Source organism: Pan troglodytes, chromosome 10 (assembly GCF_028858775.2).
Source record: "Pan troglodytes isolate AG18354 chromosome 10, NHGRI_mPanTro3-v2.0_pri, whole genome shotgun sequence".
NCBI classification, from domain to species: domain Eukaryota; kingdom Metazoa; phylum Chordata; class Mammalia; order Primates; family Hominidae; genus Pan; species Pan troglodytes.
The window spans coordinates 116,815,092-116,831,564 of record NC_072408.2 but is presented as its reverse complement, the minus strand read 5'-3'; the positions used below and the strand labels follow the sequence as shown (position 1 = coordinate 116,831,564).

Genomic DNA, 16,473 nt, shown 5'->3' with positions numbered 1-16,473 from the left:
ATTACAGAATTCACAGAAATTATGTATGCACAACATTGGGTGAGCAATGCCATTTCTCATGCCTGATTATGGAGGGTTATACAGAGATACACACAGAAGGCCTGTGCTCAAAGGCTCAGGAAAATGAAGCAGACACATCACAAGGGTAACTGCTGGGTGGTAAAGGACACATGAAGGAGAGCTAGCCAGACAAGAACGAAGACAGGGATGGAGAGCTGAATAATTAATAAGAATAACCAAAAAAACATGCCCTAGGAAGGATCAGACAGAAAAGTCACATGAATGTGAAAGCATTTTCTTGGTTAAAAATCACCCTGTAATTTTGCTTGAGCAGTGATTACTACAAGAGAAGTCACTCACCTTCTCCCTTAAATATAAAACTACGCCTCCCTCTTATCCAGCTCATGTTTTCAAATCCCAGCAATGTGATATCGACGCGCAGTTTGGCACCACTTTTCCAGATGCGACAGACATCATTCGGGCATATTCTAGAAACCAAGGGCACTGAAGGAGAGAAGTGTACTACTGAGAAAAACTCAAGGGCCAAGAAGAATACCTAGGCCAGGAAATCAGGATTCTGATTTAATAAAAGGAGGGGAGTGGCAAGATGGTGACCATCAAACAACGGACTTCTTGGCTCTCATATTTACCATACAGGAAATCACTCTTGAAAAATAAAAATGAACCTTCCATTCCATTCACCAGAAAAAAAGTCTAAATAAATTTCCCAAGAGTATTCTTGATCCTGAAATGAGCCCCAATTTATAGTGGGGTCTGTCCCCACTATATAAGGTCTGTAAATCTGGCCTTCCTCACTCACATATGCAACTCTTGCCATATGGCTGTGGCCTACCATATTGTCATATCCACCATTCAGAGTATCAAATGTCTAAAGTATGCCACTTTTTTTTTTTTGAGACGGAGTCTCACCCTGTCGCCCAGGCTGGAGTGCAGTGGCGCAATCTTGGCTCACTGCAACCTCCACCTCCCAGGTTCAAGCGATTCTCCTGCCTTAGCTTCCCGAGTAGCTGGGATTACAGGCACCCACCATCATGCCCGGCTAATTTTTGTATTTTTGTAGAGACGGGGTTTCACCATGTTGGCCAGGCTGGTCTTCAACTCCTGACCTCAGGTGATCTTCCCACCTCAGCCTCCAAAAGTGCTGGGATTACAGGCATGAGCCACCGCATCCGGCCTAAGTATGCCACTTTTTAACAAAACCTGAAATAAGAGTGACTATGTGCATTAGAAAAAAATTTCATTTCTCAAAACAATCTGAAGTTCTATTCTTTTACGTGCTTTTATGTCATTTAAACATTTCATACAAATATGACTTCTTGCCTGAAAGGGAAGTCTGGAAATGGAAACAGCTGAAACCCTGTAAGTTAGGAGTTATCGTTAATTTATCTACAAGAAATGAAAGTAGAACATCTATGGAAATATACTGTCAGTCAACTGCCTATGTAATACTTTAGAGAAATATATCCATTTTGTTAAAAAAAAAATAAGCTATTCCAATATTCACCTCATCTTGTTTAGAATAACAAGTTTAAAAGAATCAAGCTAAACCACATAAGGAAATTAGTAAATTATGGTAAATCTACTTATTAAAATTCTAGCAATTTAAAGTGACATTTTGGGCTGGGTGCAGTGGCTCATGCCTGTAATCCCAGCAATTTGGGGGGCTGGGGCAGGTGGATCAGCTGAGGACAGGAGTTCGAGACCAGCCTGGCCAACATAATGAAACCCCATCTCTACTAAAAATACAAAAATTAGGCTGGGCATGGTAGCTCATGCCTGTAATCCCAGCACTTTGGGGGGCTAGGGTGGGTGGATCACCTGAGGTCAGGAGTTTGAGACCAGCCTGGCTAACATGGTGAAACCCCACTCTCTACTAAAAATACAAAAATTAGCTGGGCACAGTGGCGCGCACCTGTAATCCCAGCTACTCAGGAAGCTGAGGCATGAGAATCGCTTGAATCTGGGAGATGAGGATTACGGTGAGCCAAGGTCGTACCACTGCACTCAAGCCTGGACAACAGAGTGAGACTCTGTCTCAAAAAAATAAAAATAAAATAAAAAATAAAAATAAAGTGACATTTTAAAACTAATAATATAGATGTCGGCTATAAATGACAAAAGGAGGAAATGAAATTGTCTATATACTACCTTCATGAATGCCTGGGAGGAAAAGTCCTATGCATGGCGGGGAAGACTGGATGAAAAACACCCAAAGCATCAACAGTTGTGTTTAAATGGGACTATCGGTGATTATTTTTCCTTATTCTTCACTATGTATTTCCTTGACTAAAAAAAAATACATGTAACTTTTACAAAGGAAAAATAAACCTACATGCGGGCTAAGTAAATTTAGAAAGAGAAATAAATAACGAGCCCACAGCCACTCACCCCAGCTGGTGAATTCCCATTTCATCTGCACATAGAAATCCGGAGCCTGAAGGGCAGACAAAGGTTTAAAACAGATTACCCTTGGCACTATCAACACAACATAAGCAGGGGTTAACAGGGTTCTTAAAAACCCTGGGTTAAAAAAAAAAAAGAAAAGAGAAAATGAGAAGAAATAAAATGTAAGCCCCTAGCCGGGTGAGGTGGCTCATGCCAGTAATCCCAGCACTTTGGGAGGCTGAGGCGGGTGATCACTTGTGCTCAGGAGTTTGAGACCAGCCTGGGCAACATGGCAAAACCCTGTCTCCACAAAAAATACAGAAAGTAGCTGGCTATGGTGGCTCGCTCTAGTACTAGCTACTCAGGAGGCTGAGGTGGGAGGATTGCTTGAGGCCAGGAGGTGGAGGCTGCAGAGAGCCAAGACTGCACCACTGCACTCCAGCCTGGGCAACAGAGCGAGATACTGTATGAAAAAAAAAAAGAAAGAAAGAAAAAACAAGTGTAAGCCCATTACTTATTTTATTAAATATTAGAGTGTTATTTTACCTTGATATAAAATATGTCTAGACGTTAAGAAAGTGAACAGATGGCCGGGCACAGTGGCTCACTCATGCCTGTAATCCCAGCATTTTGGGAGGCCGAGGCGGGTGGATCAGTTAAGGTCAGGAGTTCGAGACCAGCCTGGCCAATATGGTGAAACCCCATCTCCACTATAAATACAAAAATTAGCTCGGCATGGTGGCACACGCCTGTAATCCTAGCTACTGGGGAGGCTGAGGCAGAAGAATTGCTTGAACCTGGGAGGCAGAGGTTGCCGTGAGCCGAGATAGCACTATTCCAGCCTGGGCAACAGAGTGAGACCCCATCTCAAAAAATCAAGAAAGAAAGTGAACAGAAAGCAAGAGAATAAGAGGATTGGAGGGGGATAAAAGTCAAACCTGATTCAGGGTTCCAGTCAGGTTCCTAACAGTAAGAGAAAGATGAACCTGGGAAGATGGGCTTAAGCACTGCCAAGCAAATGTGGGTAACCACCTATTCTAGGCAAAGGGCAGGGAATGTCAATTCCATCCATTCAATGAGCAACTTGACTGTAAAAGGTTTGTGTGCTGGCAAGTGCTTCCTATTTATTCAACTACTCTGTGAAACCGAAAGAGGTTGCTAGACTTCACTTCCTCAGGAAGTTGATTTTCCCTCCAGTTAACATAACATTTTTCTCCACTTTCCTCTGAAACATGTAGAATTTGGCTTTCTGAAGTTTTACACCACCACAGCAGCCCTGTTTAGGATTATTTTCTTACCTACCATTCCTGTAAGTTCCTAAAGATTCAGAAATCTAAAAGTTACCCTTCAAGAAGAGAAATGCGGCCGGGCGCAGTGGCTCACGCCTGTAATCCCAGCACTTTGGGAGGCCGAGGCGGGCGGATCACGAGGTCAGGAGATCGAGACCATGGTGAAACCCCGTCTCTACTAAAAATACAAAAAAAAAAAATAGCCGGGCGCGGTGGTGGGCGCCTGTAGTCCCAGCTACTCGGGAGGCTGAGGCAGGAGAATGGCGTGAACCCGGGAGGTGGAGCTTGCAGTGAACCAAGATCGCGCCACTGCACTCCAGCCTGGGCTACAGAGCGAGACTCCGTCTCAAAAAAAAAAAAAAAAAAAGAAGAGAAATGCTAGAAATTCCAGGTGTTCTTCCTATTCCTACACACTTGCAAGGCTTTGCCATGATTTTTACCAAAGCACAGGGCAGGAGGGCCAAGAATCTACCCTGGAGTAAAATCTGCCAGCATTCCAATGATGAGCAAAGACAACCTCCAAGAGACAGGTGGTAAGAAAGGCTGATGTATGTTATAAGGAGATACTGTTGAAAGACAAGACATCAATGACAGCTTCTGGAGCCACTAAGTACGCAGGTCATTTACAGGCTCTCTATAACTTGAAGCAAAGAATACAATTCAGTGCAGTCCATCACAAGGGACCAATATGAGTAAAAAAATTAAAATCCTTGACACTAATTTTTATTTTTATTTTTTATTTTTTGAGATGGAGTCTCGCTCTGTCACCCAGGCTGGAGTGCAGTGGTGCAAGCTCGGCTCACTGCAAGCTCCGCCTCCCAGGTTCACACCATTCTCCTGCCTCAGCCTCCTGAGTAGCTGGGACTACAGGCGCCCGCCACCACACCCGGCTAATTTTTTGTATTTTTAGTAGAGATGGGGTTTCACCGTGTTAGTCAGGATGGTCTCGGTCTCCTGACCTCGTGATCCACCCACCTCAGCTTCCCAAAGTGCTGGCATTATAGGCGTGAGCCACCACACCCAGCTGATTGTCTTATTTATAGTAAAGTTGTTCCTTTTCTCGATAGAGCTATTAATTTTTCTCTATAAATGAATCAGGGCAATGGACTAAAGGTCTCGAAATACTAATAGCTGAAGTGACAAGCCTGGCAAGGAGAAGTTACACACGGACCTCTGAGCCTTAACAGAATCTGAAAATCCCTGCATAGTAAGTGATACCTATCACAACTTTCCTAAGATTACAGATGCTTAGGAGGCTACTTTCAAGAAAACAGGCACCTAAACAAATGAACTGTTTGATGTCCATTTTCCTTAAGTTCTAATTTTTACTTTATTATCATTTATTATTATATTATTATATTTATTATTATTTTAGGTCTTGCTCTGTCACCCAGACTGGAGTGCAGGGGTGCGATCACTGCACCCTCACTCAGGGGTGGCTCACTGCAGCCTCAACCTTCTGGGTTCAAGCGATCATCCTACCTCAGCCTCCCAAGTAGCTCAGACTACAGGTATGCACTACCATGCCCTGCTAATTTTTTTTTTAGAGACAAAGTCTTGCTTTGTTTGTTGCCCAGGCTGGTCTCAAACTCCTGGGCTTCAGCAAATCCTCCTGCCTCAGCCTCCCAAAGTGGTGGGAATATAGGCATGAGCCACTACGCCTGGCTCAATTATAATTTTTAAATAGTACTTAAAAGGGTAAGCCCAGTGACTTAGAAGTGTAATTTGTAAAAGAACTCACATTTCCACAAATTAGAAGGGCAAGGAATAATGTGATTGGTATTGAGTATTTCATATTCACGAATCAGAAAACTCTTTAGGAAGGCACACAAGGATGTCAAACTGTGTCTCCAGTAATTGTATCAGCATTTAGCTCAGATTATGGCCTGGCCACATTTTCATGGATACCTCGAGAATTTTTTGGAGCAGCTCAGGAACTCCCTCAAGGGCCATGGATGTGTTGTGGTAGTCTCGATGTTGGAGAACTGTGTACACCATCTCAGGATCGCCAGTGCTCACAGCCTCATGTAAAACTAGAAAACAAAAGGGTGAAATTTAACTCTCATACTTTCTGACAAATTCCAAAACCAGGCTGAAAAAGTATCTAGATCAAAGACCAGTATTTTCTTCAGAAGAAAAGGGCTGCAGTCCAACCTTACCAGGATGATCATGACTTCTGATTGCTAGCTCTTCACTGAGTAAAAAACATAGAGTACCCTTAGCACCTTGATCAAACCCCTTCCACCTCTCCCGACCCCTATTCTTACCACTGGTTCCGAAATCCTGATAATGTGTTTAGACAGTTGGCTTTAACTATACGATCACACAACATGTAACTGTGGTTATATGTAGACCTGGCAGGCAGGGCTTGGCCTACAGTATCCCTGCTCAGTCAACACAAAATTACTCTGGCCAATGGCAGAAGAGCTTACAAACAAGTGAAATGACAGGATTTCCCAGGAAGAGGCTACTTTTAGCCACAATTTATTTTTGATTTTTGCCTATTTTGATGGATTCAATGGAGGTAACCATATTCCTCAGGGGAAAACTGGCCTCCACATTCGTGTATGGTGGAAGAAGTTTGCACTGAGAGCTGTTTCTGGATGAGGAGTCATTCTCTACCGAGGGTTTCTGGCCTGGGACGCAACCTGCATCATCCTGGGCTCCCATTTCCTTGTCCCCATCCCTTGTCCCGAGAGAGAAATCTTAAGATAAAGATGACTCCAAGGAAAAGTATGATTGAGACTGGCCTTTATTCAGAAACAGAAACTAAAATGAATGACCTTTTTTTTGAGAAAAGTTCTCGCTCTATTGCCCAGGGTGGAGTGCAGTGACGCAATCACAGTTCACTGCAGTGTCAACCTCCCCGGGCTCAGGTGATCCTACCCCCTCAACCTCCTGAGTAGCTGGTACTACAGACATGCACCACCGCACCTGGCTAATTTTCATATTTTTTTGTAAAGACAGGGTTTCACCATGGTGCTCAGATGGACTTTAAATTATTGTAAAAGTATACTTACCTGTCCATCCCTGGCGATTTTCTTTTGTCACATCTGCTTTATGTCGGAGTAAGACTCGAGCAGATTCCAAATGTCCCAAGGAAACAGCAAGATGCAATAATGTTCGACCTCGTGGGTCCACAGCCTCCACATTCTGTGAAGGAAACACTGGCATTTACATAATTGGATGTATTACATTAAAATAGGGAAATGTGTTTGACAGATATTTCAAGTACAAAAAATAGAAAACATATTTATGCATTAATTAGAGCAACACATGTAAGAAGGTATGTTTGCATTTGGGCACAGTTAAAATATGAATTTGGGGATTATATATGAAGGTGATAGTTACTGAATTCCTTTTTCTATAAAGTTAAGTGCCTAATAAATAAATGTTGGCAACAGGCCCCAGATCATCCAACACAAGTTTAAGCTCTCAACAGCACTCAAATGAAGTCTAAATAAGGCCAGGAGCTTTCATGAAATGCAATCACCGGACAACACTGAACATGGGGGATTTCTCAAGCACGTATCAGCATTCAAGTCTAGAATAGGAAGTACAGGACCTTAATCAAAACTGAAAGCGCAGATAATTTGGGTCAGAATAAAATTACATTCTCTAGCTGGATTCCCACCAAAACACCACTCTCATTATTGTGTATTGAGTTCCACGTGCCTTGAAGTAGCACATAAACTCCAGCAGCATCTGTGGGTCCTTCAGACCGCAAGCATGATCTGCCAGGCACGTATGCGGATCTACTCACAAAGAAATAGGCAAGTGCACATGCGTCACTTCCATCCATCCCATCAAGGGTTTTCTTCCCCAAGCTAGACATGCACACCTGGCTCTTACCTCTTTGTTCCTATTCTGCCACTCTCGCCCCCCTTTTGGCACCTGCACCGCGTGTCCAGAGCCACGCAGCAATTTCTCTAGTGTGAGCTAAGTCTCAATGCCTGGGCACTGCCTAAAAAATGTGACTCTGAAAGTTCTTCCAAGAATACAACAAACTGCCATGGACTTTTGGAAAGTACAACCTTTTTTTTTTTTTCTTTTAAACAAGGTCTCATCCTGTCACCCAGGCTGGTATGCAGTGGCGTGATCACAGCTTACTGCAGCCTTGACCTCTTGGACTCAAGTGATCCTCCCATATCAGCCTCCCTAGTAGCTGGGATTAAAGGCATGAGCCACCATGCCCAGCCTGTAAAAACTTTTTAAATGCCATAATACATCTTAGAAAATGGGCTTTATTTTGATTTAAGATGCTAGCTGTTATTCAGGTACTAACTACCCCTGCAGTCTCTGAAGATACGCAGAAAGTGCCACTTAGGAAAGTGAAGCAGGATCATGGGTAAACCACCACACTCCAATAGCTATCAAACCTCCCTGTTTTGCAAAAACTATGTCATGGCTATTATACAGTGAAGATAACTCTTATTGAGGAATAAGGGACGTGGTTGAAGACATCTGCTAGCTGAACATAAGTCCTCCTGGACCAATCCCAGGCCTCAGTGTTCTCCCGGTGCTAAAATACCTTCCTGTCTCCTGGAGCCCAGTCCACACACCTCCCATGATTCCCTGACTCTTCCCAAGGTTATGACTTGTCCATCGCACCAAAGAGATGGAGAATTCCAAAGGGTAGGATCCAAGTCATATTAATATCTTCTAGATTCTCTTACCCTAGTCTCTAACTTGCATTAAATATTTTCTTAAAAGTAACAAGACGATGAACTTATGAACTATGAATTCAGTTGAAGTTTAGCAGGAAAGAAATAATTAGCGAACTCATTATCTTCCTACACGTCTATTACATAAACTAAGTATTTTCTTACCTAACAAATTCAATCTAAATGAAAGGTGCTAGGTTTAGCATACTACCTGCCACAGGGGAGGTGTGTAAAAATGTTTATCATGGGAAAGGGGAAACTACTTACTACAATTCACACCCCAGAGCAAAACTAAAAGCACAGAGTAAGGATTAACACTCAAACTCAGCCAGGCGCGGTGGCTCATGCCTGTAATCCCAGCACTTCGGGAGGCCGAGGTGGGTGGATCACCTGAGGTCAGGAGTTCGAGACCAACTTGACCAAAATGGTGAAACCCTATCTCTACTAAAAATACAAAAATTAGCCAGGCGAGGTGGTGAGTGCCTATATCGTCCCAGCCACTCGGGAAGCTGAGGCAGGAGAATCGCTTGAACCTGGGAGGCGGAGGTTGCAGTGAGCTGAGATTGTGCCATTGCATTCCAGCCTGGGTGACAGAGCGAGACTCCGTCTCAAAAACAAAACAAAACAAAACAACAAACAAAAAACACTCAAACTCCTGGGCAACAGTTAGAGATGATGTACAAAATAAAAGCCAAATACATTACGATGTTAACTTTTTTTCTACTTCGGACCACAGAGGAGCACCTATGGATAAGCCACAGAGCAGCACACATTTCTTGGATAATTGTAACTCTTCAGACCTTCCTGCATCTCTCTCATCTGAAGAGGCAGTCGAAAAAAAATGCTGTAATTGTATTATGATGACAGTGTGATTTTAAAACAATAAGTGCATAAAGAGTAGAGGGGGAATGAGTAAAATAGAGAAGAGAAAACAACAGAGAAAATCAACAAAACCAAAAGTTGGTTCTTGGAAAATGTCAACAACATTGACGAACATTTAGTTAGATAGACCAGGGAAAAAAGAGAGAAGACTTAACTTACTAAAATCAGGAATTAAAGATGGAATATTAGCAACTCTACAGAAATAAAAAGGATTATTAAAAAAAACTATGGGCCGGGTGCAGTGGCTCATGCCTGTAATCCCAACACTTTGAGAGGCCGAGGCGGGTGGATCACTAGAGGTCGGGAGTTCGAGACCAGCCTGACCAACATGGAGAAACCCCGTCTCTACTAAAAATACAAAATTAGCCGCGCGTGGTGGCACATGCCTGTAGCCCCAGCTACTCAGGAGGCTGAGGCAGGAGAATTGCTTGAACCCGGAAGGCGGAGGTTGTGGTGAGCCGAGATTGTGCCATTGCACTCCAGCCTGGGCAACAAGAGTAAAACTTCGTCTCAAAAAATAAAATAAAATAAAAGAAGACTATGAACAACTGTATGCCAACAAATTAGACAACTTAGATGAACAAGATAAATCCCTACAGAAATGCAAACTAGCAAAACTGACTCAAAAAGAAACCAAAAATCTGAATAAGTTTATAACAAGAGATTGAATTAGTAATTTTAAAACTGCCCACCAAAAAACTGCAGGCCCAGATGGGTTTTTTCTTGCTCTGTCGCCCAGGCTGGAGTATAGTGGCACAATCTCAGCTCACTGCAACCTCCACCTCCCAGGTTCAAGTGATTCTTGTGCCTCAGCCTCCTGAGTAGCTGGGATTACAGGTGCCCACCACCACACCTGGCTAATTTATGTACTTTTAGTAAAATTGGGGTTTTGCCATGTTGGCCAGGCTGGTCTTGAACTCCTAACCTCATGCGATCTGCCCACCTCAGCCTCCCAAAGTGCTGGGATTACAGGCATGAGCCACCATGCCTGGACTTCACTGGTGAATGCTATTAAACATTTAAAGAATTAATACCAATGTTTCACAAACTTTTCCAATAAATAGATGAAGAAGGAAAACTTTCCAATTCATTTTATGAACCCACTATTATCCTGATGACAAATGCGTCATAAGAAAAGAAAACCACACACTAATATCTCTTATGATATAGATGCAAAAATCCTCCACGATATACTGGCAAACTAAATTCAGCAACATATAAAAAGGGTATTATACACTATGACCAACTGAGACTTATCCTACAAATATAAGAATGGTATAACTTCAGATAGTCAATTAACGTATTACACCATTTCATAGGATAAAACAAAATACACGATCATCTCAACAGCTGCAGCAAAAACATCTGACAAAACTCCAACATCCCTTCATGATTAAAAGAAAAAAACCAAAACTCTCAACATACTAGGAATAAAAGGAAACTTCCTCAAAAAGCATCTCTAAAAAACCCACAACTAACATCATAGTTAATGGTGAAAGACTGGATGCTTCCCCTCTAAGATGAGGAACAAGATGAGGATGTCCTCTTTCACCATATCTAGTCAACATTGTACTAGAGATTCTAGTCATGGCAACTGGGCAAGAAAAATAAATAAAAAGCATCCAGAATGGAAAGGAAGATGACATGATCTTGTGTATAAAATCCTAAGGAATCCACCAAAAAACTATTAGAACTATTAAATGAGTTCAGCAAGGTTTCAGGACACAAGATCAATAACTAATCAATTATATTTCTATATACTTGTAATGAGCAACTCAAAAATGAAATTAAGAAAACAATTCCATCTATAATAGCATCAAAAAATAAAACATTTAGGAATAAATATGACATAATAAATATAAAACTTACATACTCTTAAACCATAAAACATTGTTTAAAAAAAATTAAAGAAGATCTGGCCTGGTGTGGTGGCTCACACCTGTAATCCCAGCACCTGGGGAGGCTGAGGTGGGCGGATCACCTGAGGTCGGGAGTTCGAGACCAGCCTGACCAACATGGAGAAACCCCACCTCTACTAAAAATACAAAATTAGCCAGGCGTGGTGGCACATGTCTGTAATCCCAGCTACTTGGGAGGCTGAGGCAGGAGAATCGCTTGAACCTGGGAGACGGAGGTTGCAGTGAGCCAAGATTGTGCCATTGAACTCCAGCCTGGGCAACAATAGTAAAAACTCCATCTCAAAAAACAAACAAACAAACAAAACTCAAAAAATTAAAGAAGACCTAAATAAATTGAAAAACATCCTTATGCTCATGGTTTAAAAGACAGTATTGTTAAAATGACAAAACTCTCCAAACTGAGGTATAGATTCAATTCAACTCCTATCAAAATCTCAGCTGGCTTTTTGCTGACATTGACAAGCTGATCTTAGAATTCATGTGGAAATGCAAGAAACCTAGAATAGCCACCTTGAAGAGAGAGGTCTGAGGACTCACATTTCACGCTTGCCAATTTTAAAACGTACTACACAAAGCTACAGCAATCAAGACAACGTGGTACTGGCATAAGGACAGACATACAGGTCAATGGAATACAATTTAGAGTCCAGAAATAAACCCACACATTTATGGTCAATTGATTTTCAACAAGGGTGCCAAAATAATTCATTGGGAAAGAACTGTCCTTTCAACAAGTGCCGCTTGAACAACTGAATATCTACATGCAAAAGAACAAAATTTTGGCTGAGCTCATTGGCTCATCCCTATAATCCCAGCACTTTGGGAGGCCAAGGCGGGAGGATCACCTGAGGTAGGGAGTTCGAGATCAGCCTGATCAACATGGAGAAACTCCATCTCTACTAAAAATACAAAATTAGCCAGGCATGGTGGCGCATGCCTGTAATCCCAGCTACTCGGGAGGCTGAGGCAGGAAAATTGCTTGAACCTGGGAGGCGGAGGTTGTGGTAAGCCGAGATCACACCATTGCACTCCAGCCTGGGCAACAAGAGCGAAACTCTATCTCAAAAAAAAAAAGACAACCCATGGAATGGGAGAAAATATTTGCAAATCACATACTGATAAGGGCCTACTATCCAGAATATGCAAAGAACCTTTACAACTCAACAAGTCAAATAACTCAATTTTTAAATGAGCAAAGGATCTGAGATGACATTTCTCCAAGGAAGATACACAAATTGCCAATAAGCACATGAAAAGATGCTCAACATCATCAATCATAACAGAAATGCGAATCAAAACCACAATGAGATGCCACTTCACACCCACTAGGATGCGTACAAACAAAACAACAGATAATACCAAGTGTTGACAAGGATGTGAAGAAACTGGAACCTCATACACTGCTGGTGGAAATGTAAAATAGTGCAGCCACTTCGAAAAATTGCTGGCAGTTCCGCAAAAAGTTAAAACATAGAGTAACTACATGACCCAGCAATTCCTCTCCAAGGTATATACCCAAGATAAATGAAAACATATACCCATACAAAAACTTATACATGGGGCTGGGTGCGGTGGCTCATGCCTGTAATCCCAGAACTTTGGGAGGCCAAGGTGGGCTGATCACTTGAGGTCAGGAGTTCAAGACCAGCCTGGCCAACATGGTGAAACCCCATCTCTACTAAAAATACAAAAATTAGCCAGGCGTGGTGGTGCACACCTGTAATCCCAGCTACTAGGGAGGCTGAGACAGGAGAATCGCTTAAACCCAGGAGGCAGAGGTTGCAGAGGGCTGAGATCATGCCACTGCACTCCAGCCTGGGCAACAAAGCAAGCTGTCTCAAAAAAAAAGAAACCCACAAAAACATATACACAAATACACACAGCAGCGTTACTCATAATAGCCAAAAAGTGGCGACAACCCAAATGTCCATCAACTGACAAACGGAGAAACATTTTTGTCTAACAAACAAAACATAGTACATCCATGCAATGGAATATATTCAGTGATAAAAAGGAATTAAGTACCTGAAACATGCCACAACGTAGATGAACCTCCAAAACATTATGCTAAGTAAAAGAAGAAACAAAAGGCCACATATGATTCTATTTATATGAAATGTCCAGAATAGGCAAATCTAGAGACAGGAAGTAGGTTAGCAGGTTGCCTGGGCTGGAGGGGTTGGGGAGAAATGAGGAGTGACTGCTACAGGTATGGGGTTTCTTTTTCGGGTGAGGAAAATATTACAGGGTGGGTGCAGTGGCTAACACCTGTAATCTTAGCACTTTGGCAGGCCAAGGCAGGAGGACTGCTTGAGCCCAGTCTGGGCAACATAGGGACACATTTTCTCTACAAAAAAATCTTTAAAAATTAGCCAAGCGTGGTAGTGCTTGCTTGCAGTCCTAGCTATTTGGGAGGCTGAGGTGGGAGGATTGCTTAAGCCCAGAAGGTCAAGGGTGCAGTGAGCTGTGATGGTGCCAGCCTAGGCAAGAGAGTGAGACCCTGTCTCAAAAACAACAAAAAAACAAAAAACAAAAAAAAAAAAGAAAGAAAAAGAAAAAAATTTCTGAAATTTGACAGTAGTGATAGTTGCATAACTCAGCAGATATACTAAAAACCATTGAATAACCTTTAAATGTAGATTATATAAGTGAACTATATCTCAATAAAAATCTTTTGAAAAAATCAATGTGTATATGTTTATACCTAATACATAAAACAAATCTCTCATGTACTGTTTGACAAGTTGCTTAATTCCTCCTGAGCTTCAGTTTGCTCGCTTGTAAAACTGAACAATAAAAAAAACCTACCTTACAGTTCTTACAAGGGGAAAGTCCTTAACTTAGCACAGTGCTTGACACCACAGTAAGTGCTGAGAAGAGTTACCTGTTATTATCATACACCCACACTATGTAGTTTCATATAGCTGTCACTTTCTCCCTAAAAGGGATTTGCTCAAATTGCATTACAGTTAATAGTGGGGCTTAGAATCTTTAACTAATAATATGAGTTCAGAGAACAAGGACTTTCAGAATTTAGCTGGAATTCACTTTTTCTTTTGAGACAGAGTCTCCCTCTTGTTGCCCAGGCTGGAGTGCAATGGTGCAATCTCAGCTTACCGAGATCTTGGCTCACTGCAACCTCTGCCTCCCAGGTTCAAGCAATTCCCCTGCCTCAGCCTCCCGGGTAGCTGGGATTACAGGCATGCACCACCACGCCTGGCTAATTTTGTATTTTTAGTAGAGACGGGGTTTCTCTGTGTTGGTCAGGTTGGTCTCGAACTCCCGACCTCAGGTGATCCACCCACCTCGGCCTCCCAAAGTGCTGGGATTACAGGCCTGAGCCACCACGCCCGGCTGGAATTCACTTTCGAAACTGATCATTTAGGTTTTTCTTTTAAGTTTCTTTAGCCATGAGCTATACCCAAATAAAAATACCCATCCTCCTTTAACTAGGAGTTTCCTTCCTATTTGCTCATTTCAGCTCACCCACTTTTCTTGCTCAAAAGCCTTAAAAAAATTTTATTTTTTTTTTGAGATGGAGTCTCATACTGTTGCCGGGGCTAGAGTGCAATGGTGCGATTTTGGCTCACTGCAACCTCCGCCTCCCGGGTTCAAGCGATTCTCCCGCCTCAGCCTCCCAAGTAGCTGGGATTACAAGTACCCGCCACCATGCCCAGCTAATTTTTCATATTTTTAGCAAAGATGGGGTTTCACTATGTTGGCCAGGCTAGTCTTGAACTCCTGACCTCATGATCCACCTGCCTTGGCCTCCCAAAGAGCTGGGAGTACAGGCATGAGCCACCGTGCCCAGCCAAAAAAAAATTTTTTTTAAGGAGATGGAGTCTTACTATATTGGCCAGGCTGGTCTTGAACTCCTGTCCTCAAGCACTGACCCCACCTCAGCCTCCTCAATCAAAAGCCCTCTTTACTATCTTGCCATCCTCCTGCCGAGCTCTGAGGCCAGGCTGCAGAACCAGACAACTGGACACCCCTTCCAGCTTGCCCACTAGCCTCAGGTGAATTATCAGTTCCCCTGTGCCTTGGTACCTGGCATGCAGGAAGTGCTTCATAAACTCACTGTCACCTTTAGGGGGACTCCAGCAAGAGGCTGCTGGCTAGTCCTCCTCTCTCTCAACACAGACAACCACCCTCACTCCTCTTCACTCTCAGACCATCCTGGTCCTGTGTGGCCCCCACGCTGAGTCAGTGGGAACAGGAAACTTGAGGCCAGTTTCCTAAGGTGAGCTTGAACCCCCGATGACCAAGGGGGCACATGCGGAGAGCAGGCTCTAGGCTCTTCATCTTGGATGCCTAGCCCATGGCTCAGCGATTTGAATCTGTGCCCGGGGCCTCACCTGGCCTGCCCCAGGCTGGAGTGAGAACCCCAGGAATGTCCTCCTCTTATCTAGGTGCTATACTTTTCACCTGCTGGCTTCCTAAACAGGGAGCCTGGCTTTAGAGTCAGGCCTCATTTGCCACCCTCCACCTCACACAACCCAGGTTTTCCAACCCTGTCTAAGGTACACTGACTCACCTTTGCATCTGTCCCCTTAAGTGTTCATGTCTCAGCATCAGTAAGAAGGCCAAAGAAGTTTAACAGACTTCTTTAGCTAAGCGGCAAACGACATAAGCAGAACACAAACAGTTTCAACTTCAGCAACCAACTTCAAGGCCCCACTGAATATTAATGAGCTGATGGGTTAAGAGGCACTTTATTAAATGCCTCTGCTGATCAAATGAAGGCCTGAAACAATCTGGTAGTTGGCATAGTTACACAACTGCCTGCTATTAGTGAGACAGTGGGATTGGGGCTGGCTCACACACACAGAAACATGTGCTTATCCTCTTCATCTGGATAAACTTGATTCTTGTGTTGCTGTTCCTGGAACAGGAACAAAAAACCTGGAAAAAAATTCTTACAGCTATCAGTATACATGCTCCAAGTCTCAATCAGGTGATAGACGGAATGAGGAAACTGACAGCAGAAACTCACCAGCAAACAAAACATTAAGGGAAACAGCCACTTTATTGCTGGGGTGATAAGAATTTTTTGGGTTTTTTTTGTTTTTTGAGTCGGACCCTCGCTCTGTCTCCCAGCCTGGAGTGCAGTGGCACGATCTTGGCTCACTGCAACCTCAGCCTCCTGGATTCAAGCGATTCTCCTGCCTCAACCTCCTGAGTAGCTGGGATTACAGGCATGTGCCACCACACCCAGCTATTTTTGTATTTTTAGTAGAGACGGGGTTTCACTGTGTTGGTCAGGCTGGTCTCCAACTCCTGACCTCAGGCGATCTGCCTGCCTCAGCCTCCCAA

The 16,473-nt window shown here is 43.1% G+C and overlaps 1 protein-coding gene across 11 annotated transcripts in view; it reads right to left on the bottom strand.

The window, feature by feature from the left end:
* The window catches only part of ANKRD13A (ankyrin repeat domain 13A), a 40,432-nt gene that overhangs the window by 20,589 nt on the left and 3,370 nt on the right, over positions 1-16,473 (bottom strand). For 8 of the 11 annotated variants that reach the window (XR_001708269.3, XR_010147762.1, XM_009426240.3 and 5 more), the window contains exons 2-5: positions 6,716-6,848; positions 5,604-5,728; positions 2,410-2,455; positions 361-504 (exon numbers count right to left, since the gene is read on the bottom strand). Coding sequence is in view for 9 of the 11 variants with exons in the window: in XM_509359.8 (XP_509359.3) it covers positions 361-504; positions 2,410-2,455; positions 5,604-5,728; positions 6,716-6,848 (448 nt within the window). In the remaining 2 variants the exon portion in view is untranslated. Of the gene's footprint in view, positions 1-360; positions 505-2,409; positions 2,456-5,603; positions 5,729-6,715; positions 6,863-13,185; positions 13,228-15,694; positions 15,766-16,473 lie in introns of those variants that run through there. The other 3 variants (XM_016924174.3, XM_054663516.2, XM_054663517.2) reach the window with 2 other exon arrangements.